This window comes from Ostrea edulis, chromosome 6 (assembly GCF_947568905.1).
Source record: "Ostrea edulis chromosome 6, xbOstEdul1.1, whole genome shotgun sequence".
NCBI lineage: Eukaryota > Metazoa > Mollusca > Bivalvia > Ostreida > Ostreidae > Ostrea > Ostrea edulis.
The window spans coordinates 90538047-90555136 of NC_079169.1; the positions used below are offsets into that span (position 1 = coordinate 90538047).

At 35.1% G+C, this 17090-nt stretch overlaps 1 protein-coding gene across 1 annotated transcript; it reads left to right on the plus strand.

Annotated features, from left to right (window-relative positions):
* Nucleotides 1-316: 316 nt before the first annotated feature.
* On the plus strand, nt 317-2461 carry LOC125647467 (macrophage-expressed gene 1 protein-like). Its single transcript, XM_048874138.2, has one exon. The coding sequence runs from the start codon at nt 317-319 to the stop codon at nt 2459-2461; it is 2145 nt and encodes a 714-aa protein (XP_048730095.2).
* The last annotated feature ends 14629 nt before the right edge of the window (nt 2462-17090 follow it).

Below are 17090 nucleotides of genomic sequence, written 5' to 3' on the forward strand. Positions count from 1 at the left end.
CCAGAAATCAATTCAATCAAATCTATTTACTATGTTATATGCTATATAACCTGACTTGGAACAGTTTGCGCTTTATAATTCGCGAAGCGGATGACAGAAAAGCGTAAATTGTCCAAAGTTCATTATATCCTATAAAGTTTCAAATTTGTTGGGTTTTTTTTTAATGAAATATTTTAGTGAATAGAATGTATTAGGGTTCGAGAAAAGTTGGAAAAACATACACACCTCAATGACCCCCTGTATTTGCATACTCTTCTTATTGGTTACTTCATGTATTTAAAGAACATCCTTGGTTATTTTACTTATTCTGTCCAGGATGTCGATGACAATGTTCTTAGCTTTTGTTTACATCACTGCTGTATTCATACAGAATTGCGTATCTTCAGAATCTAGCCCATCTCATCCTTTGGTCATTGGAGATATTAGAGAATGCCTGGTCGGAAAAGATGTCTCACGGTTCGGAGTTCTTCCGGGAGTGGGATGGGACAATCTGAGAAACAAAGCCGGCGACATGGTGGTCTTCTTCAATTATTCGGAGTGTCGGACAACCGACGATGGTAAATACCTAATACCAGACAACGTATTTACCGTTCCTGTGAAAACAAGTCAAGTTGAAATATCCGGAGAAACATTTCAACACTGGAGTGACTATATTTCTACGACAGCATTCTCTATCAATACCGAAGCTTCTCTGTTTTATAAGGGTATAAAGCTCAGCGGGTCGTTTTCAGGTGAAAAGTACACAGTGAAAAGAAATCAGATTTTGGGAAAGTCGGTAACTACACGAGTTCAGGCAAGATATGTTCGATATTCAGCTAAACTTCAACATGGTTCTCAACTAAGCTCAGTATTTCGTCAACAAATCTTAAGCATCGCCAACAACATTCAAAGAAATCTGTCCACATTAGCCGAATATGAAAGTCAAATATTAGTTCGAGATTTCGGAACGCATATTCTCTCAAGTGTTGATGCTGGTGCTGTTATTTCTCAAACGGATCAGGTAAAGTCATCGTTCTTGAGAAATCTTAATAAAGATACCAGTAGATTGCTTGCGGCGGCAGGTGGCTCTTACAGGTTAAGATTTCGTATGTCTAATGAACTACATATCGGGACGTCTATGCAATTAATCGATATGTATGAAGGAAATCGAACTCATTCAGCCATTAATTCCATCGGAGGACCTATATTTAAACCGAACAACTTTTCTATTAATGACTGGGCATCGGAGATCAAGGAAAATTTGGTTGCAGTAGATCGGGGAGGCTTCCCAATATATCAAGTGATTAACGCGCGAAATTTTCCACATACCCCCGTCTCCGTCATATATTCTACGTTTGAGCAGGTGAAAAACGCCGTGGAAGAATACTATAAATTCAATACATATCGAGGGTGTACTGATATAGACTCTCCCAATTTTTCGTATTTGGCCAATGTGGATGATGGTACTTGTTCGTACAAAGTGGGCAACTATTCCTTTGGTGGGATTTACCAGACTTGCACAAAGACTGGACAGTTAAATGCAAAACTGTGTCCCTCTCTCATTCAGAACAACCCTTTAACCGGAAATGCCTCTTGTCCAAATGGATTTCAATCTGTATTTCTGTTAAATGGAAAAGTCACTTCTTCAGAGGTTCGCCAAAGGTGTACATCATGCGGATTTTTGGGATTGAGTACCTGCTGTTCGCATTATTACGTGCACGGCAGTGCTCAATATAACACGTACTGGTGTGTAGGAACATCATCCCACAGTCAGTCGCATTCGGGTTTCCTTTTCGGGGGAACGTACACCAGCAATGTTGACAATCCTCTAACTCAAGCACGTGAATGTCCGCTATATTTTTATCCCTTGGCAATGAGTACCGATATCAAATTATGCGTTTCGGACGATTTTGAACTAGGCTTCCGGTATGCTGTGTCTTTTGCGGGGCTTTTCAGTTGCAAATCTGGTAATCCTCTAGCAATCATGAAGGATGATACTTCAAAAAACAGCTCAAACAACATGCATTCATATCTCACGTCTGCTAATTCAAAGTTATGGCCGCATGCGTGTCCAACTGGTTATAGTAATCATCTGGCAGCCTTGGCAGAATCTTGCGAGATTAGTTACTGTGTGAAATCGCAATCTTTCTCCAAACAAGAGTTCCCAACCATTAGGAGACCCCCATTCATTGAATTACCTCGTGATGCCTTTTTACAGCTTGATGAAAACAACGGCACATTTCAAGCATTAACCGGATCGAACCAGTCCTCCCAAATCTCAACTAAACCATCGCCCAGTGAAAATTCCACCAACAACATGACAACTATCTTAATAGCTTCTGTTCTTTTTGCTATCACTGCTTTGGCAATGTTTACTTTCATTGGTTTCTGCGTACGGCGCCGATTGAAGAAAGGGGGAGGGAAGGAGGAACACGAGGAGTGTAGATCACAGGAAGGGGAAACGGAATGCAGAAGTGTTTAGGACCAGAAAAAGTTGGGTCGGGAAATGAAGTCGGAATAAGAAAATAACAAGGGACCATTTTTAAAAGCTGTGGTGAAATTGGTAGTATGTTTACTCTTTCAAGGCTAATTGAAATTAAAAGAATTTGGTTTGTAAATAAGCGGTATATATAAATAAATATTTTCATGGGGAAACACCGATAGTTCTGAAGCCTATACACCTAACTTCATGGTATATGGCGAACTTGGAAAATATCAATGCAATTAATGTAAAATGGTTTTCTTTTTGGACCAAATTTCAAATTTCACAGGGGACTAAGATTTCTTCAAAACTCTATTATATAGTAAAATCTACAAGACCTGGTTTAATTACATTACATTAGCAAATAAAACAAACAAACAAAAAACAACCCAAATTTTGAGTGATTGTGGATTATCTTACAAATGGCAGAATGAACAGCCATTTATTGTGATTGGCTTTAAAATGCAGTTTTTCACATTTTGTATGAATAAGAACAAATTCAGATGAGTGATACGCATCATTCCTCAAAAGGAAGTATAACCACAGGATTATCAAATATACAGGTTATTTTGAAAAGTACTTATACTTAGAATGCCAGGAAAACATTTGAATTTTTGTTGTAGAATTAGAACTGGCAATGCACGAAGATGGTGTGACATACTAAGAGAATGTAGAACATGTCAATTATGTAATACAAATGAGATTGGTAATGAATTTCATTAGATATTCAATTGTAAACCAATCTAAGCAATATTTCAAGGTATTATTACACAGATCCTAACATTCAAAAATCCACTTACTGATCGATGAGTTCTTCCCCCTATAACGGGTATTATACAGTGTTCAGCCTTTTTTATATCAGTCCATTGAGTGTATTATGCTACCTGATAGGTCAATGTATATTTTTTCTTATTTCAAAATGATTTGTTTAAAGTTTGATTAAGTCATATCAGATACATCAATTTCCCATTAGAAATATCAAAATCGTTTGTGTCTTTTTATTATTATAAATTCTATAGTAAGTTAAAAATATATGCAGAAATTCTCAAAGACAAATTAAATGCTCTTTTATATACGATATGCAATATGACATATTATTTTTATATTCGATTTACTAATACAAATCTATAGATAATAAAAATGATGGTATGTTCTTGATAAAAGTCATAATTATTCATTAATATATGTATTATCAAATTACCATTATAAACTTTGAAAAGATCAGATATCGAGGTGGTATATAGTTTGGTACAACAGGTGACAAAGAGATCAATGAGTCGCATTTCGGATACACGGAGTATAGGATTTATGTATATAGTTTTCCCTCCAAGTCTGTATTTGTAAATCCAGCTCAGAAGTATTTAATGCCACTGATTTGAATCGTGCACAGTGACTGGCAAATGAACTTCATGGTACTAAACCCGAATTTGAGTTCATTAAATTTTTAAAACTCTTTGTTGTGTTTATTTGAAATTGACAGAATGATTTGAAATTCATATTGTGGCCAGTATCACCTCGAAAGGATGGAATTGTGTCCTTAACTGGGTTCTCATTTTTATTTGGTATACTATAGATGATTTAAGATCCTTTATATATGTTGTTGTAGTAATGTTTAATATTACACTGATGTAAACTTATTATACATTGTATTAAGCTAGCCTTATTCATTTGGTTTGAAGGTGAATTTAACTAATCCACTTAAATTCTATCTACTGGTTGATCAAGATGTATAGAAAAAATGATATCGGAACATTGTTTCTGTTTTAACTATCAAGGTTTTGTTTTGCACGTTGAATTGCTTAATATACTTCCTGAGTTTATTTCAGTTATGGAATTTTTATTTGGCTCAACCCATTTTGCCCATAATTAATTTTCTTGTCATAGACGTTATCATTTTTTAACAGCTGAATATTGTTTGTAATTTTCTATAAATTGTTTTAGGCTTTTTATTTTTTTTTATTTTGCCGAATTTGGGTTTGTATGAACAATTCGGATTCTCTCTATTCGATGAATTGTGCTTATTCAAATTTACCGCTTTTATAGATTGCTGAACATTTTATCAGAGAAACTAAAGAAATTTTCCCAAAACGTAGTTCACTCTGTAAGCACTATGGATGGCATTTTAGTGAAACTGTTTAATTTTCATTCGTTATACATTCTCCGATTGAGTCCCGACTACGTGTTGGTTTAAAGTTGTTTATACGAGACTTTTCATGAAATTGTTGGTTTTTGTCGATTTATATAATTATCACATAATTATGCGTAACTGTAATTTTCCTAACTTACATACATGTATTATACAAATTGGTTTATCAATAAACACTGTATTACCAAATAACTTATTATTATTATTATTCTATAAAAGAACTAATCTGATTGGTGTTTTTGGTGAGGTGACTTGGGAGGAAAACACACACAATACTTACCTGGAATAAAAATGATGTCCCAAGAGACTTCTACGAGCCCCTTTGAATTTTTAGCTCACCTGAGCCGAAGCTTTTCTGATCGAAATCTGTCCGTTATCCATCGTCGTTGTTGTCGTTGTCGTAAACTTTTCATATTTTCATCTTCTTCTCCAGATTCACTGGGCCAATTTCAAACAAACTTGGTACAAAACATCCTTGGGTAAAGGGGTTTCAAGTTTGTTCAAATGAAGGGCCTTGCCCCCTTCAAAGGGAAAATAATCACAAAAATAGGGTGGGGTCATTTAAAAATCTTCTCAAGAACTTTTGGACCAGAAGAGTTGAAATTCACATGAAAGCTTCATGACATACATGTAGTGTAGATTCAGGTTTGTTAAAACCATTGTTCCCGGGGGTAGGATGGGGCCACAATAGGGGATCAAAGATGTACATGTAAATATATAGGGAAACTCTAAAAATCTTCTCAAGAACCACTGGGCCAGGAAAGTTTATATTTACATGAAATCTTCCTGACATAGTGCAGATTCACGTTTGTTAAAACCATGGCCCCTGAGGGTAGGGTGGGGCCACAATAGGGGATCAAAGATTTACATGGGAATATATTAGGGGAGATCTTTAAAACCCTTCTTCTCAAATACCACAGAGCCAGAAAAGATTACATTTACATGAAAGTTTCCTGATATAATGCAGATTCAAGTTTGTTAAAATAATTGCCCCCGGGTGTGGGGTGGGGTCACTATAGGGGATCAAAGTTTTACATACAAATATAGTGGGGAAATACATTTTGTATTTTAAAATCTTCTTCTCAAGAACCACTGGGCCATAAAAGTTTATATTTACATATTATGTACATGTGTACGTGGAAACTTCCTGACCTAGTACACATTCAAGTTTGTAATCATCATGGCCCCCATGGGTAACTTCACTCGCCGCCATTCGCCCCCGCGTTTCATCGAAAGCAGGAGATATCAATCTTGGTATACATGTATTTGTCTGTTACACATTGGTGTCCGGATGATATACCAAATACCATTTGAGTTTTAGCAAAGAAAATCCACATAACACGGTAACACTGTCACATTTTGTAGGAAATGGTTTCCGGATGATATCTTATTACGTAATTTTCGAGTCGTCCAATAGTTATTTCCCTTTGTGGAACTCTTACGCACAGTAAGACACAAAACATATTTTCGTCCACACACGGTGGGTACAAATGCTTATCCTTGCCTTCATAATAATTACCAGACATCATACAACCACCTAAACAAATTTAGTAAATTTATGACTAGTGTATTTGATAATAAGGTTGCTCAAATAAAAATAGATAATCACCATCTTTCTTTTGTGCAGAAGAGGAGATAAATAATAATTTCACATTTAATCTATTGGCCTAATTCAAACAAATATTATTCTTGATATGGTCAGTTTAATGTATACCAACGGCTGATATAAACAAAATTTACGCTTTCATAACTTTTATCCTTATTTACATAGACATTCTATAATATATATGTATGTATATATTTTGTACCCACCCAAGTGTCAACAGAATAGGGGCTGTAAGTCTCGTTCTCGTCACTTCCGGTGAAGCGTTTCCGGTGACAAACAAATCCGATTCAGTATTACGAGTATACAATTGGGCCAACTACACATCTGAAAAACCAACGCTTATGCGTACAAATCAGAGAACGCTGTGTACCACAACCATTTGTCATGTCCTGTTAACAAGTTGACGTATATTGTCAATGCAATGCAGTGGTTCAATATGTCGACGGAGAACAAGTTGTATAAAGTAGTCAGGTAACTGCAAGTATACGTTCATCTTCAACTTCATGGATGATTATTCAATAATTACACAACTCATTTATACTTTTAATTCAACTTATTTATTCTCTTTTAATTCAAACAACTAGGCCTATTATTGTTAATAATTAGATATACAAATGTACAATGTAACTCAAGTAGATAGTTTTCTGATGTGGCTAAAATTGAGGGGGGGTGTTATGGTTATATTATAGCCTATTACTTCACTGTTTTGTTTTTTTTTTTTTGTTTTTTTTTTTAAATTATCATTATTTAAGCAATTTGGAGAAATTGGTTACATTAAGATAACTTTATTATATATGGCTTGATTAAGTTTGTACTGTATATATTCAGCAAGAATTTACAGGACGGGGGGAGGGTGGGGGGCACTTCTTGTCTAAAGATATCAGGAGGCAAACGCTGGAGAGCGTAATTGCAAGGGTTGCTCCTTCCAATAATGTGGTAGAGAATTTGTAGAATGTGTATCTTCTGTATAATTGACGCCTGTTTATTGTGGATTCTCTCTTTATAGTCTTCACTGTCCATTATATATAAACTTTTTTAAAAAGCTGGAATATCCAAGGACACACCTTGTGGTAATTGAATGATCACACCTGGTGAACACCTAAACCATTTTCCCGCCGTGAGTTTTGTGGGAACTTTGCTGTGGAGCACATGTTGATTCTGTACTCAAAGTTGAAAAATAAGTGATTGCACCATTCGGTGTTACACAAGTCACTGCTTTGACGGTATATCAGCACTCACAGGAACTGTATGTCATGGCCTGGGTATCAAGGTGTCCGGAAATATTTCAAGAGATTAGAAGAGAAATCATTTTCGTGCAATACGTTTCTCTTTATCTCAAGTAAGTTATTTTAAGTCTTAAATTAAAGCCATATTCTTGAATTTTGTATAAACTAATATTTTTCTATAAACAAAACTGTGTTTATACAATATTAAACTTGTTTAGGGAGAGGATAAAAAAAACCCATTGCGGATGGAGAATGTTTGTTTATTAATAATAACATCCCCAGTAAACAATCAATACAGTTGTACGAACTTTAAAACATAACGTATTACATGTATGTTATCAAATTATAACCCCCCTCCACCAAGTACCAACCGAATCTCAATGAATCCACTTACTAAAACAATATTTTATTGTTTTATAATATTAAATACTATCACTTCTTTTTGAAAATTGTGTAAATATTACATTTATCAAGGTCTCGCTGCAATATTGTAGCCCTCTCCGAGTTTTTTTTACTCTGAAACCCCCCCCCTTTTTTTTTTTTAGATGAGAGAGCTACATTATTGCAGGTAATCAAGGTCAACGCACGGCGCCGATAAGAAATCAGTGATGAAGTTTTATTGTATATGGTCATGGAAAGAGTACTATTTAGTAGTGCTACAGCTGCTGTGTCTAGCAATGTTTTTCGTAACAACTTTCTAGTAGATCGTAAAATCATGCTCCTCCCTCTATAAACATTTGATTTATACAATTTCAAGCGTGACTGCATGAGACGTATAACTGTGTACATCTTGAACTGTGGATTATAAATAAATTAAAGTAAATCTATTAAGATCTACCTGAGCGTATATATAACTAAAGACTGATGATCGGTATGAAGGCCCTAGATGTGGTAACAAACAAAACCAAGGTATTCATTATCTAATGGAAATCAGGCTTACTACCGGTATTTGAATGCATTTATACTGACCTGCTCAACTTTCCCCATAACGTTCACTTCTTTGCATCGACCAAAAAACAATAAAAACTGCAGGATATTTCCAACTTGTATGATTTCATGCAAACCGTATAGGTTTGTTTGTCACCGGAAGTACTCAAATCTCGCGTCATCTCGTTTGCGAGCATACAGTCCCTATACTGAACGTACCTCCATCACAGAAGAGCTGATACATTGTTTCTCGGAAGTTGCGTATTAATAATTGAACATAAGCAATGAAAATTCTTTTGAAGAATATCAAAGTAGTGTGGAAAACCAGAAATAATTTACAGGTGATCATTCGAATACTGCTAGTATTATAGGAATGGACAATGGTATTTTACATGGAGATTCTCTATCGTAAACGGATGACCTCTATTACTTTAAGATATCAAAATGGTCAAAGGTCAAGGTCATCAACACACATTACTATCTGATTGTATCTTAATGGGAATGATATACTGTATTTCTTCATATCATTTATGACTGAAATTTTGTGATAACAGTTTTTGCTAAAGATTCACTGGATGTTAAACATTCTCTGTAGTCGTGGATAAGAATTATATATATAGTTATGACGTGTGATTTGTTTTATTTTATTGATGCTATGACGTGAATTTGCCTCAGACTGCATGTACTACCAGGATTACATGCATAAGCAAGAAAAAGCATTGAAGCATTACTTCTTTTTGGTCTTGAGTTTCGACCTGGAATTTTCAAGTCGTATTATTCAGATTCTTTCACATAATTATGTCTTCTAAACCAGTAATATAGTCCATTTTCGTATTGGTTCACTTGCTTTAATTTGGTTTGTTCAATGCTAAATATAATGTAACGTACCAATTAACGGGCTCGCCGGTTGACAGGGGACGCTACTCCTCTTAGGCACCTGATTCCACCTCTGGTGTGTCCAGAGATCCGTGCTTGTCCTCTCTTCAGTTTGTATTCTTTATAGGATTTTCAGGATTAATCAATGTTCGTTACTTTCACTCTTTCCCGCAGGGTCCCTAGGTGGGGTGACTTTGAGGTCGTTTTATCATTTAAGTTTCAATTCCCGTAAACAATAACGTATGACATCGAAATAACACCACTGTGTATTTAATGGTCATCGTTCGTAACGAAGATAGATACCCCGATAGACAATTGTTTAAAATCGTGCATGTAAAATTGTTACCGATCAGGTCAGTTGCCATTTTATGATTACCGTAACATAGACTACGCATACATGTAATAATTTTTCGACCGCAAATCTGTACAATGGTTTTAAAAAAGCGTGATTTTGAGAGAGAAATCTGTACACAAAAAGTGGTACAAAATCTTTTCTGAATATCGATCCCAATATGATTTGTCAACACCTACATTATATCACATGTATGATAGACAACGGTCATTGGCTTGTACACATTGAATAGACAAACAGTTAATTATCATTTTGTTTGGTGACTGAATTTTGACAAACATTGCATCAGAGTTCTACAAAATAAAGTTCTAAGTTGGGACACACAAATCTGGGGGCTTATCTTTCGTTTCTCCTCAGGTTCGGATGTATAAAGATAACTAATGGTTTTTATCTTTGAAACCACCATCCTTCTATTTACAAACATTCTGATCCGGAGTGGGAGAAAGCTTTCGTTACACCATGACTTAAATATTGAGACAAATTAACCCCTTTGGGAAATTTGGGGGGTTAAATTGAGTGTTGTTTTTCTTTTTCAGCTAAATATGGCACACTTTCCTGTCTTTAATGGAATTGAATACTTTGACTTTCTTACGGCAAACGAATTACGAAGGAAAACATTGTCCAAAACTACCCAATGATGAGGCCAAACGACGGTATCGGTCCACACTACCCCTTAGGTACCCTTAAGAATCAGTGAAAGTTGATATGAAATTTTTGAAATTGAGGACCTTTGTGATACAAATGTAAGAACCAAAGCATTTGCAACTCAAAATGGCTTTAAGAATAACGCATATTATTTTCATTGGGATATTTATAATTTGTGTCTCTGGTAAGCATGTTTTTCTTTTAATTTTCGTTTATTGAATTGAAAACAAGAAAGTTTGATTTGATATACGTGTACACTACTTATTAGAAAAAGGTATTTGATTTATATTACAAACAAGCAACGCACAGTATTTAAAAAACAACAACTTTGTAATACACCAATACAATATAGGAAAACACCAGATACATGCAAGTAAATAAGACTGTTCCATTTCAATAAGACTGTTCCACTTTAATTAATTTTGTTTTTATTCTCCTTATCTATTGTTGGATGTGCCGACATTTTGGAACATATAACACAATGACTTCAATTTTGAAAAACGTTTCTTTTACCTAAGATTGTGATATATTTCATCATTTTGTGGGACACACCCGCTTGTAGTAATCTCTGCTCGTATAGAGAACATACCTGTCAAAATTGTTATCAAAGAAGTCATCTAAATTTGACTTTACTAGCTAGCACAGATCTATTAAAGCTATGTTCGTGCATGCGTTACTATTTTAAACAAATCATTTTTTAAAGCAAAAGTTTGCTTTGCGAAGTGGGCATAAAGTACAATGGTTATAAAAGACAACAAGTTTTACAATTTTTAGTATATTATTACTAAAGTATTTTCAGTGCAAAGTGAGCATTTGTGTAAAGAAAAAAAAAACCCACAACATTTGCCCATAACTGTTTTTGATCACTGTTTTGAGTAATTCATTGTTTTTTTCTTGTAACACTGTTAAAAGTTTAATTAAATATAAAATTCAATACCTCGTTCTAATTTAAAAAAAAAAACCCGCACAATTTTGATATTTTTGAATATATCAACCGATACAATGTACTTCGTGGAAAATATAAAGGAGAAGTCAAGTAAGTTTGATTTCTTTTTAATCATATCCGATATATTGTTGGTTAAAACATTTTTTTATATAGTGTAACTTTCAAAGGGCTTTAAAGGGGCATGGACACGGTTTGAACCGAAAATTAAAACTTTTATTCAAAATTTTATTTGCCCATTGTCATCCGTCCTGTATTATGTCATGGTGCTGTCCGTGTGTGTCCGTCCGTCTGTCTGTCCGAGGTCGTGTTTTCCGGACGTTTTCCGTAACGGATGTACGTAAAACTTTTAAATTTAATCAAAACTTCTCTCTCAAAAAGCGTAAAAATGAGGATGCTTTTCAGCTGGATTGGTGGATCTTGACCTATTTTATGACTAATAGCAGGTCAATCAGTATTCCGGCCTTTTTTTTTCGTTACAAATACAGATATTGCCCTGAAATTTAGACAGAAGCTTCCTCTCGGAGGAATACAAGTTCCGTTAGCATTTTAGCTAGATTGGTCTAACCGTCCGTGACCTAAGTAGGTCAAACAGTTTTCCGGACTTTTTGTTTACATATAGATTGCTTAATAGAAAATATGTTTAAAACAAAATGAAATGTGACAAACACTAGAAACTGATTAATTGTGTTTGAAATTAACTTGTAAATTTTGAAAAATCTGCTTTAAACGAAACTTTTACTAGTATATTTAACCTATGTAAACAAAAATAAGACACGAGCCTTGTTTACATAACAATGAATTGTAAGCTCGGTATCTTCCATGTACCTTGACAACTAACACAATGATTCAAATTTTTGCTGACCATTAGAAATAACTTAATTACACTGCAAACATTAACAAGAAGCCCACGTGCCTTATCGGCCACCTGAGTACTAGTTAAAAGTATTACTAGTCCCAATGGTTATAGAATCTAGAAACAATTCGTTTGCATATCTAAGCTAAATTCTAGATACAGTATAAAACATTATATATGTAACATTAACACGATATGACTAAATAAGGACCTATCCTAGAGTCAAAACCCTAAGGTTGCAAAATTCACAATTTTAGTACATGTACATCCTTTTCTGCTTTTCCTTAAATATGCACTTACAGTGTAGTTTTACACTGTATCAGCAAACATAAAGAAGCCTTTAAAATGATAAAGACAAAAATCACTTTGATAAATTTGGCCCCACCTTGGAACCAAAAGACTTATAACTCTCTTGATTGATTGAATATTGTTTTACGTCCCTCTCGAGATTATTTCACTCATATGGAGACGTCACCACTGCCGGTGAAGGACTGCAAAATTTAGGCCTATGCTCGGATCTTATGGCCTTTGAGCAGGGAGGGATCTTTATCGTACCACACCTGCTGTGACACGGGACCTCGATTTTTGCGGTCTCATCCGAAGGACCGCCCCATTTAGTCGCCTCTTACGACAAGCAAGGGGTGCTGAGGATCTATTCTAATCTGGATCCCCACAATTCTCTTGAAAGGAAGAGTTACATTGGTAGAGTTTAAATATCACAATGCGTCTGTTAAAAGTTGAAACTCTTTCCGTTCTATTGCAACTCAGATAACCCGAGTTTGTATGAACCAAAGTCGCCCAATGCGGCAGAAATCAATGTGAGTTTAAGTTAGTCCCCCTTACTCAAGGTCTCAAGCTGTGCCGGATGACGTAAAGTCGTTAGAAACTTGACTTTCCTTTTTACCAACAACTTTCTTGAGAAATGCATTGTCTTTTGTGATATTTATGTTGAATTTATATTTCAAAACATATAACGAAGCAATCTTTTGAAAATAATATGGTTATTTCTCTCATGACTTCCCTTCTGAGAAGGGTCACGAGGTCGACCTGTCTCTCTCGACCTTATACTGCATACCTGCGTCATCATTTCCATATATGATGGTTTTTAGGTATCCTTTGATTTTTATGTTTGCAAATATGATCTCTACACTAGATCCCTGTTTACATCATTTTAAAGTATTTCAAAATTGCAAGCCAGTTTTGGATATGCTCCTTTTAACTTTTATTTATTTTATTGGTTGGTTTTTGTTGTTGTTTGTAAGCGCAAGCGCTAAGCGTAGCTTAAGCGCTTATTGCCGCCAGTTGGATTTTGCTTTCGTCATTATGTTTCCGGTTTATCGCCACCTATAGGCGAATTTATGCATCGCTGTAGTCAAGTCGTGCTTAAAGTAGTCGTAATTTTGCAACCGATATAGCACAGGGATAACATTCACATCTGCAGTTGCATTTTTTCCCGGAAATACAGTTCGTTGAACAGTGAATAAAATATGTATAAAAAGGGTGATATTTTTGTCCTCATTCTTGGGGAAAGTGAGACACAGATGCAGGTCATTCTTCAGTTAAAATTCCCATTTGAATCTGCGTCTGTAATAATTAAAGTGACTCAAAATCTAAAATTGAATAAGAATATGTATATGAAACCGTTTTAGCTAGGGTGCCTTTGCATTGTTACCTTCGCATGGCGCTTAGAGGCCAGGAAAATCAATTTGCATGGTGCAATCTATAATTAGAAGCCACGTCATTAAGCTATACACGAATCAGGAGGGTTTTCCACGTGTGTTTTGGCTGCTGTTCCGACTCAGTAAAATATTTGTCCGACGCAGCAAAAATGTGTGCAACACAGTAAAAAATTAACTGATCCGCGTCCATTGTGAACGAGAAAGAATTTGTGCACGATTATGCTTTGACAACGAAGGACAGAGATCGGTGTCTCAGAAGGATGATATTGCGTAACTGCTTACACCTTCCCCGATCATATATGTAAGTCGGTCATGCAGAAATTTAGAGGATGCAACGGTGTAACTTAAGCTTACTTTATTATTTCTAAACGACCAAGATATTCTTCAGAATCATCGTCCACACAATCAAATTTGATTTCGTGATTGATGTTTCAAAAATGAGACTAAAAATAATAGTCTTGGGGCAAGGAAAAGATAAAAGGTACAACATTATATTATATTATATTATATTATATTATAATATGGAAGACAATACCCCGGTTTCACGTATTCAAAACACCGCGTGGAATTTTACGAGGTCTGTATACTGAAATACATATGTTTAGAACAAGTGTTAGATAAACATTGCCATTGTGTCAAGCATGAATGTGAAATGATTTGCGGTCCACAGCACGCTACATACAACGAAAAGTAATCGTGTTTTCAATTTCTTTGTACTTCAAACAAACAATTGACAATGACATGCATGTGCTACATGTATTTCCGAACGTACAAATGATGAAGAAGGGGGAGGGGGAGGGGCATGGATGTACTGTCGTTGTTCCCTGTCCCCACATTTTGTTTTCGCTGAACGATCTTTTCATATAAAAAAGATGCATTTAGTTTTTTGGTGAGATGCCTCTTCATTATTTCTAACAGCGGTTTGAACATTACCGTTTGAAAATTACTTTTGTAACTTTTCAGTGCCTTGTTTGGGATTCTCATTTAGCTACATTTACATGTTGTAAAGTTTGCATATTTATTGCGAGTCACTTCTGTTACATTTTTTTTTCATATTAGAACTCCTACACAAGCTTTCGAATCTTATGATTTTTTGCTAAGGTTATTAGCATTTTCATATAAAGAACTGTTTTATAAAATTAAAACAATAGCAATGTGTATTATGTCTCATTCAGACAAACGGATGAGTCTCCTTTGCAATATGAATATGAGCTTTTACACAAGAAGTGTAATACACACAAGTTGATGAGTACAGCGTTTAATGTACCTATGTACAAACTCTTGGGGGTTTTTTTTGGTGGGTTTTTTTTTTTTAGATTTACGTATAACAAACAATCACTACAATTGCTAAATGTAAATCCATGCTTATATGTTAGTCAATTCATCATCATATTTGAATTAGTATATCTGAATTAGTATATCCTCTTGCACTAACTTTCATGTTTAAAATGAGCTATATCCACTCTTGTTGATGACGCAGTATTCAGTTTCAAAGTAATATTGCACATGTATGATAGACATCTTTTCTAAATAACTTCCTAAATTTTGTTTTCAGTTATTCATGTATTTATCGGACTTATTTGGATTCAGATTCTCTCCAACCTGATTTTGAATTGAAAATAATTCCACTTTCATGGTTTGATTGCTATTTACAGACAATTATGCACAGGATTCTGTAGTACAAGTCATACAGATGCATGTTTATGTGTGTATTTAAATGATTTCTGGTAAGGTAATGAAATGGATGTAAAGCGTTTCATAATCCTGCATCATTGGTGTGTTTTGACATTGTGGCATTTGTTAGTGTATGTGGTTATGTGTAATTTTCTTTTTTGTCCAGTTTGTTTGTTCCTTTCTATTATAAGTGACTTACATATGTGTGTCAAACTATTGATTTATTTCATTTTAGTTGTATTCTAAAAATATTCCATACACTATTTAACTGGAACACAACAGTAAGTTAGTTGCGTAATAACAATTGAACACTTTATACCGAAAACTACCATTACAACTGTTTTCACATTTTCTACCAAAAATGTTCTTCTCTATAACATCACATCTGTAAGAGAAAAAAATGCATAGTCATGTAGAGCATTTAATGATCCAGGGACCGGAGCAGAGCGGATCAGAAACCCTTGCCTTGGGAAGATGGGTGGGGGCTAAACAGGGTATAAAGTGTTCATTTGTCAAATATTTGAATAACATAGCCTTGAATGCTATTGATTGATTATATCTTGTTTAACGTTCTTCTCAATAATTTTTAATTCATATGGAGACGTCACCAAGACCGGTGAAGGGCTTCAAATTTAGGCCTATGCTCGGCGCTTACGGCCATTGAGTAGTGAGTGTTCTTTAGCGTGCCACACCTACTGTGACACGGGACATCCGTTTTAAAGGCCATCTCCGAGGACCCGTGACATTCACACCTGATGCCGAGAGTTTGGTGATGGAACTGTCACTACCTGTTTAACGAACTAGGTCTGTCGCGGCCGGGATTCGAACCCCGACCGCCTGCATACAGAGCGAACACTTTACCTCTGGACCACCGCAGCGGTGGTAATGCTATTGATACTAAATTCTGATTATAAATATTTAATAAGAACATGTGTCCTTTACCAAAATTGTAAATTTCATGATCCAAGGACAGGGTTTTAGTTTAGTGTGGGATCAAAGTTATCATAGTGACCATTGTTTTAACAACATCATCCATATAAAATTTATATTTCAACGTGTTGAAAAGTTTCAGGACATTGCTTCCAATCCATATTTGTTATTTTCTTACAGAAAATGTACTACTTAGTTATGCGAAAATAAAGAATCATAAACCTTTTTTTTAATGTTGTTCCTGCTCATTAACATTACATGCAGAATTCATGAAGTCAGCTTAGCGCTTTTCAGTACTTTGATTGGGGTTTTGTTTTTTGTTTTTGGTTGTTTTCAGGGGGAGAGGGTACACTTTTCAGCAGATAATGATTGATAATTATTCTGTTTCATTGACAAAAATATTAATTAATCTGCGAAATTTATGAAAATTGGGAGAAAACCAACCCATCATGACCGAGTTGATCTACATGTTGTATGAGTGAAATCTCACCCATGGGGCAGAATAGTTCGGGCAAGTACTCTGCAAGTTTTTCCTCAATTCTCACAGGGATAATCGTGGTATCTTTATGACGTCCTTCAAAATAACATCAAGATTCCTTCAGTGATGTATTGATTGCATATATCCGATATCTATGAATTAAAAACAAACATAAAACATAAATCAATACACCAACAACACAACAACCAATCCTTTTGATGTTTCTTTCGATACAATATGTTCAACTGAACAACACGCCTACACGTGCAGTCAGCTATATTGTATTTCTTT

Coding starts and splice junctions, on each gene's coding strand:
- LOC125647467 (XM_048874138.2), top strand. CDS start 317: ATGTCGATGACAATGTTCTTAGCTTTTGTTTACATCACTGCTGTATTC.